This window comes from Thermobia domestica, chromosome 4 (assembly GCF_964235325.1).
Source record: "Thermobia domestica chromosome 4, izTheDome1.hap1.1, whole genome shotgun sequence".
In the NCBI taxonomy this organism is placed as follows: domain Eukaryota; kingdom Metazoa; phylum Arthropoda; class Insecta; order Zygentoma; family Lepismatidae; genus Thermobia; species Thermobia domestica.
In genome coordinates, this window is record NC_137457.1 from 287,046,078 (window position 1) to 287,054,600 (window position 8,523).

General features: G+C 33.3%; 1 protein-coding gene across 1 annotated transcript in view; it reads right to left on the minus strand.

The window, feature by feature from the left end:
- Positions 1 to 4,959, minus strand: part of LOC145683155 (uncharacterized) — a 71,418-nt gene extending 66,459 nt beyond the window's left edge. Inside the window, exons 1-2 of the mRNA XM_081754518.1 lie at positions 4,702 to 4,959; positions 3,543 to 3,740 (exon numbers count right to left, since the gene is read on the minus strand). Of these exons, the coding sequence (XP_081610644.1) occupies positions 3,543 to 3,740; positions 4,702 to 4,790 (287 nt within the window). The 5' untranslated portion in view covers positions 4,791 to 4,959. The remainder of the gene's footprint in view (positions 1 to 3,542; positions 3,741 to 4,701) is intronic.
- Between the last annotated feature and the right edge of the window lie 3,564 nt (positions 4,960 to 8,523).

Below are 8,523 nucleotides of genomic sequence, written 5' to 3' on the forward strand. Positions count from 1 at the left end.
TGTTGACTTCTTACATGTGTTAGTAAATGACTTTTGGTGAGATACAGTCGGAGTCGCTCAACGAGCCAGTCTTCCTGTGTCCAACTTTATTATTATTATTATTATTATTATTATTATTAGTAGTAGTAGTAGTAGTAGTAGTAGTAGTAGCAGTAGTAATACTAGTAATAGTAGTAGTAGTATATGTTATTAGCAAATTGGAGATGTTTCTTCAACATGACCTTTGTCAATATTGGTATTTCTTACCTCACCTTCTTAGTTTACAGAAACTTTCCAACAAATGCCGACGGATACTTGAGTCATGAACATGAGTTTTTACACGAGCAAGATATTTTTGAAGTTCAAAACTATTCTTGTGTGGCTCAATTTTACTTGCAGTATACTGAGAAAAGTCCATTCTTCGGACAGGGTATATTGTACAAATACGCAGAATTCTCTTGCTTACTACAGAAATGAATACGGAGCATACGTTATTCGTATGCTACATAGGCACTGCCCTTAGGTGTTACATCATGCCGTTGCAGGATGCCTAATATCTAAGCCTTCCTTATATTACATACATATATGCATATTACCTTCGTCAGCTATATGTTATATACGTCCATTTGTATGTGAGATCCTGACCGCTTATATTGTTTCATACGGAAAGTACGTATAGATGGAACACTTATACAGAAAGTATTATAAAACATGAGTTTTCAGTTATACGTCTGCTGTACATAAAGTCTGAAACTACAGGATTTACAAATGTAACATACTATTTTGCGTACACCACATACAATTTTTTCTCAGTGTAAGAAGTAAGAAACACCTTAGTTACCATTGTGCATTTACTACCACATTTTCTTTCCTTACATATAAAAGCAGAACTATGAGCTTTCATTCTCGAGCTTAAAAATTTAACTTGCAGCACTTTCAGGCAACACTACGCACAATAGCAATCTTTCTTTGGGTTAGCTTTTTCGTTCAATATCACAGAACTTTGTATCTATAGATCTCTTATTGTAAATATGAAAAGGAAATCGAAATGAGAAAATCGAAATGTACGTGACAACGTGAACCAAAACTCTCTTACAACCACATGGAATTACAACACAACTTTGTCGAAACTAAAAATTTTCTGAAAGAAAAAAATGAAAGCGAATAGTGTTAGAATCTGCAAGAAATCGATTATGTTGCAAATTGAAGTTTGATTCTATTATTTTGCGCAGTGGTGTAGATAAGTCTCATATTTTCCGTCCATCATTGCCCGATTCAATGCATGCCTCCATTATATTTTACATGATGCTATAGCGGATATGTAATATATAAGTACTAATGATGAAGGATTCTACATAAATAAAGAGATCAAAATATCAGTCTCCTTCTTCTGAATGAACATTCGCTTGTTTCTATCATTATAGTTGATGTTTCAATTGATATATATGAGTTAATAATTTATGGCGACCAAACCATGATTACTTGTTACCTTTGTTTCGAAAACATCTTATTTCTTTTTGAGTATTTGGAATGGTAGGAAATCATTTTATCTATTGGAGGTTTTGCAAAAGAAAGACTTGAAAGAGGCACATAAGTAAAACTGAGATCAAGTGGTCTGGTTAGTTTAAAATTTGGAACTTAAAGGTTTGTTAAGACAATTCGTAAATATTATAGCAGCTATAGAGGAATAAAAATATCTAAATTAAAAATGTCAATGTTTTTAAGTTATTTGTTATTTAAAATGTAAGTTTGTGCTGGTATGGATAAGCACCTTAGTCTCTTTAATAGGTAACTTGGACAAGACACTTATCATTGTCGTACCTTTGATGGATGAGGTAGAACAATCCTGCAACCCTAAAGCTCTAAGATGTGTGCTTACGGTCTTATTTCAAATAGTCTTGTAGTTCTGTGAAGCCAACCCCAGGATATGGGTTCGATGTATTACACCGAATCCAAATTCCGAAACGACAAGACGATTGATCATGATAACGTTTCGTTATGGGCGAAAACCTTGAGCGAATTTGGATAAGAATTCTTACCAAACATGCTCATGTAACACAGCCATACACAAAACGAGTTCTGTGCAGGCGGACCCCACGGGATAGATTCGACGTATTTTTTTTTTTTTTTTTTTTTTTACGCGTACTGCAAATTTCGAAATCTGAAGACAATTGGCCGTATCACTTTTTTATGGGCGAAACACTTGAGCGATTTCGGATAGGGACTACATACAAGTAATATATAGGCCTTTGCAAGGATAATATTTCAAGGCTACAGGCATACGATCGATATACATATGTTGTTTTTCATGTTTTGCAACCAGGACACATCCACGTGGTGACGGCGGGCAATAGCTTTTGTCTGGCAGAGGTTTTAGGTTAAGAAACTATGCCGTCATTGCAAAAGCAGATAAGGTATTTACGGTGCAGGGTGTCGAATGTGTAGTATCGGTGACTGGTCAGGGTGAGCAAGCAGTTCCGCAGGCGTCATCATATGACCGCATCTTCTCACTAGTGGTTAACTTGGCTACTGGAGACTATAATATTTCAACACGTCATCGTATATCGTTATGTCCTTCCCATCAGTGTGATGGAGACAGAAATCTTTTCAGTTATGTTTGAAGCAAGTATAAGTTTAGTATAAATAGAAAGACTTTTACCGATGGGCTGAAAGTCATTGATAAGAAATGTTAAAATCTCCAGGTGCTAACCGCATTTGTTAGTTATTCACCTAATATATATGTAATTCTTGTATGATTATGCTGTAGTGTTAGTCCACCAATGACGAAAACTAAGGTCCGTCCGAAATTGATTTCACCTGTGAGGTTCATGAATTCAAGTAGTATAAATTACTCTTCCTTCTGTACCACGGAGATGGGCAATAAAATGTCGAGATTGGGCATCAGATATTGAAAGTATGCCTTTGTAAGGCCATAGAAATTTTCTGAGAAAATGAAAGAGGAGAAGTGGTTGAATATCGGAAATTCTTTCAGGAACATGCAAAGGGTATTTGCATTCGGCGTAAAAAAAAACATCGAATTCATACCCTAAGGTTAGCTACACAGAACTTCTTTGAGATTGTTCTTGTTTTGTGCTTGTGTTACATATGTATCCGCCCTATCCAATTCCGCTTAAGATTTTTTTGTCCATAACAAAACAGTTACATGGTCAATCGTCTTGTGGTTTCGACATTTGGATTTGGCGTAATGAAATACATAGAATCCACACCTGGAGTCCGCTTCACAGAACTTTTCTATGTGTGTCTCTGCTATTAGATGAAAGTCTTAATGACTATAGAAATTAGCTTATATTCTAATAAAGAAAATCAATATTTATATTCATGTTTACTTTAACAATAAATCAGTTTCTTTATACACATATTTACGTTCTAGTATGTAATTAAGGAAACAAGTTTAGATTATAGTTGTCATAATAAGATACCGTTTTGAATATTGAGCTTCATTTTAACGAAAATATAGGACTGGATATAATTACCTGTAAATTAAAATGGACTGGAATAAATTTGCATAATAACAATATTCTATTTCGAAATCGTATACTTACTTTTTAATTATAGATTTGTAGCTTCGACCTAATACATTCTTTGGACATAGAACATTAGCTGGTAATTGGATCTTCCATTCATTATAGTTTCTTTCAATTGTTACCACCACTGGATTCTCTTGAAATTTTACCCATGATTGATAAATCAGGTAACATGTAAAAATTACACCGGCGATAAATAAGCCAAACCAGAGAAGCCTGTTAAAACGAAAGATTTGAAATTTTATTTTCTTGTGTGAAAACTGAAAAGCTCTTTATCATTGAGTATATGAAAAAATGGTTATCACAATTTTGTAGAGTAACCTGTTCATGAAACGCATCTCATGTTAATTTTATCGTAGCAGCATTTTATCATAGAGATTAGTTAAACGTTTCAAAGCTTGCTAATGCTTAGCACTCTTTGAATATCTTACTTGGCATCATTAATCGTACACATAGCCGCAAATTTAGTTTCATGAATCTAGTTGTCAGATAGATAGGAAAATACCCCGAACATATAAATCTCAAAATTACTCTTAATGCTATCTATCGTTTTCAGAGAAACAATGTCAATGCCAGCAGCTATATATAAATATCTTAATATTGAAGTATGATTAATCTAAATTAAACATGTTAGCTGGAGAAATTTGTTCGGTCTGAGAATAAATTAATTAATACTTTTCACAGCCTATAACCATGGAATTTTCAATATTGATACCTATTACCATTTAATCTTCTGAGTTCAGTTAAATGCCATATCGATTTTTCCTAGATTATAAATCTGAATTTATTTCGTGAACTAAAATTGGTGAGTTTAAAAGTGTTGTTTTTCGTCTCAGGAAATTATTAGAACTTTTTGTTTCTTCCGTAAAGTTCAACTAATCTATTAAATTTATAATTTATTAAGATAAGCGTTTCTATGCAGCTTAGAGTATATTTTCAAAGATATTCGGAAGTAGAAAATTAATAATTAATATTAGACGTCAATTTTGTATAGATTTAATTACAGATTCTTTAAATTATTTTTTTTTTTTCAATTAAAATGAACTACATGCATACCGTTGGACTTTGTGATTTTTGGTACTTTAACCAATTTTGTAGACTGGCTTTATTATTAGTCATTCAAATAGATCATTTTTTTTAACAAGCAGGATACAAATTAATACTTAGTGATTCTTACCTTTCTGCAATAGCTCTTTTCCTCTTCAGAGCCTCACGAAGTCCATGTAGTGTTGTATCAGATAAGGTATCTGAGAGGCAATTTAGCATTCTAGTTTTAAATCAAATTCTTCGGTGGAGATGTTCCCATGAAAAATATCATCATTAGTAATAAACCAAAGTTTAATACATTGCTAGTCGAAGATATAGTAGGATTTTCCTAACATTATGGTTATTCAAAATGACCTTCTCCACATTCCTCCTCTTTCCACTCTCTATAATGTATCGACACTAAAATACCAAATAGTACAATTAGTTTTTCTCATGACGATTCAAATATTTCAATCATTTGATGCGTGTCTTACCGCTACACTTATTTATTTTATGTTTAAAATGATAATAAAACATAATAAACCTTTCAAGTCTACTCTCCAAGTAAAAGTTGTACGAAAGAAGTGCTTACAGAACAAAATTAAGTTGCAAAGAAACTATTTCCATGTAGTGCAATGGTATACTCTACAATTTGATTTTATATCTTCTTCTTCACAATAGCATGATTGAATAGCAATAAGACATTAGATCTAAAGATGACATCCTTGAAAGGCAAAAAACTTTCAACTGAAAGAAAAAGTACAGTTAATTTTAAAATTTAGCTATAATATACAGTGAAACCTCTACCAACGGACACCTCTATAAAGCGGACACCTCCCGTAACGGACATATTTTGTAATCCCCAAACACTGTAATAGGAAAAAACATATTGATAAACCTCTCTAAAGCGGACACTCTCTAGTACGAACACGGACAGTCTTTCCTGTCTTTTATAGGTATTATTTACCTCCGTATTACGGACACTTTCTCTAGAAACAAGTTGGAAAGTGCAGTAAAAATACATTTTTAGTAATTCATACATGTGCCATTAAGGAAGCATTGTGACATTTTGCCTCCTCAACTGGCTGCTCAGCAACCCAGACGAAGTCTCTGTTTAACAACACTCTCACGTCCTTTGCTTGCATCCACTACCCCCCCCCCCCAAACTGTTTTAGACAGAAAAGTGTTTGACAGTTACCCACAATTTGGGATGACACGTTATGGTACTGTTCCGCTAGAATCTGTAAGCAAGCAGAAGACAAGTTTGGTATTTTTGGCCCGCGAGTACACATATTGTCTGAAAAAAGACACCACTGGACTGCAATTAGCTCACAAATTAAAACAACATACCGAAAATGTAGTAAGTAGTAGCAAGTGTAAAGAGCAGAGAACTATATCATGGACTTATTTCCATGTTGTGCCTCGAACATAGAGTATTTGGTGGCGGAGGATAATTCAAGCATTTTTGTAATATTCGTAAATACATGATTCATGCAAAAATATTTGTTTTCTAATTGCGTATTACCTTGTTTACTAATTTACGTCATAAAATATTCAAACCTCTCTAAGGCAGACACCTCTCTATAGCGGACCATTTTTGATTCCCCATGGCTGTCCGCTTTAGAGAGGTTTCACTGTATATGTATATATATATATATATATATATATATATATATATATATATATATATATATATATATATATATATACAGTGAAACCTCTCTAAAGCGGACAGCCGTGGAGAATAAAATATTGTCCGCTATAGAGAGGTGTCCGTCTTACAGAGGTTTCAATATTTTCTTACGTAAATTAATAAACAAGGTAATATGCAATTAGAAAAAAATATTTTTGCATGAATCACGTATTTATGAATATTACCAAAATGTTACTGTACCTGCATTATCTTGCGCCATCCAATTCGAGGCACAACATGGGAATAAGATGTTATAGTTCTCTGCACTTTCCACTTATCGCTACTTACTACGTTTTCGGTGTGTTGCTTTAATTTATGAGTTAATTGCAGTCCAGCAATGACTTTTTTTTTTTTTAAAAAAAAAGGACAATATGCGTACCCGTGGTCAAAAATACCAAACTTGTCTTCTGTTTGGTTAGAGATTCCAGCGGGACAGTAGAATGATGTGTCATTCCAAACGGCGGGCAACTGTCAATCACTTTTGTTTCTGAAGCAGATTGAGTGGAATGCAAGCAAAGGATATAAGGGTGTTGTGAAACAGAGACCCCTCCTCTGGGTTGCTGAACAGACAGTTGAGGAGGCAAAATGTTGTCATACTCACATGTTCTTCCTTGGTGACATACGCATGAATTACAAAAAGTGTATTTTACTGCACTTTCCAACTTGTTTCTAGAGAAAGTGTCCGTAATACGTAGGTAAATAATACCTATAAGAGACAAGAAAGACTGTCCGTGTCCGTACTAGAGAGTGTCCGCTTTAGAGAGGTTTGCCAATATGTTTTTTCCTATTACAGTGTTTGGGGATTTCAAAATATGTCCGTTATGGGAGGTGTCCGCTTTATAGAGGTGTCCGTTAGTAGAGGTTTCACTGTATATATATATATATATATATATATATATATATATATATATATATATATATATATATATATATATATATATATATATATATCCTGCAAACATTAAGCTCGAGTTAATCTGCTCGCAAATTAAGCTGTTATAAGCCCATCCTATGTATATTGAATACCGAGAATAATGTTTCAGAAAAAGAAATATAGAACGTGTAAATAAAATAAATGTGTAAACGAAAACTTCAAACCTGGATAAATACACAAGAGTTATTTAATTTATATAATATAATTAATGGTTTACCTTCCTTTTGTTTCTAATAGAAGGTGATCCAATGCGAAGAAAAGAAGTCGATCAACTCTACTATTGTTTTTTGCTAGCCAATCTGTTTTCAGTTGAATCGGTTCTACAATGTTGCCTATTCCCACTGTTGAAAATTAAAATTCATAAGAAAGAACTGAAACTAAAATTTACCGGAAGAAGCGCTATATTAGAAAACGGAAATATAAGTGCATACCATGACGCTCAAAGAAGAAAGCCGGAGCACTAATCTGTTACATAGTAAATTCATGGATAGTACAATTTGACAATGAGATTGGTTATGATAATGACATAAAATGCTATAAGTAGAACTTTTTAAGATTGTAGCAGTCTGTCCTGGAGGGGCAGTCAGGGTCGCAGTCAAGGAGCAAGAGGAACCACCAGGGGGGCGCTGGTAGTCTTCATAGTGCCCTCAAGTATCTTTTAATATTTATGTGAAATATATCTATATGGACTCGGCTTAGATCTTACAAAATAATAAAGACATTGTTTAATTGGGTAGTTGAATAAATTTTAATGATCTTCTAACAACGAGGTAATATGAGACGTAGATCTGCAGCTAACATGAATTAGAACTACATAGGGTTCCACTGGAAATCTAACCCGTCTCTTCGATGCAAAAGACGCGTGCTCTAAACATGTAAACAGAAGAAGCTCAAAAAATGTTACGTAACGTCATAAGATTTTTAAATATTGTCTTTTTATCAAAAACTATTGATACATACCTTTTGAAGCAATATTACAATACATAACTTCGAACAAGAGTACTCAATTAGCATTTGGAATTAAATTATTGGCTATTAATAGATAAGCGATAAAATTTTCCAAAACTAGAGAAACATTCGTCGCTTAAATTACTCACTCACTATGAAAATAAGAAGAGCATTTATTCTGATATTTTTGAACACCTAATTCATGTTACCGATACAAGAATGTTTATGCTGTAACATTAGTGAAGACTAATAGTGTTTTAAGTGGATTTACAGGTTAGGTTTCGTGTAGTTCAATTTCTCATTATCTTTTTAGTTTCTTGTTGAAAAATATTTTTCATTATTTCATTATCTAAGTTAATCTGTTTTTTTTTTTTTTACATTGCAAGAACAATTTAAAA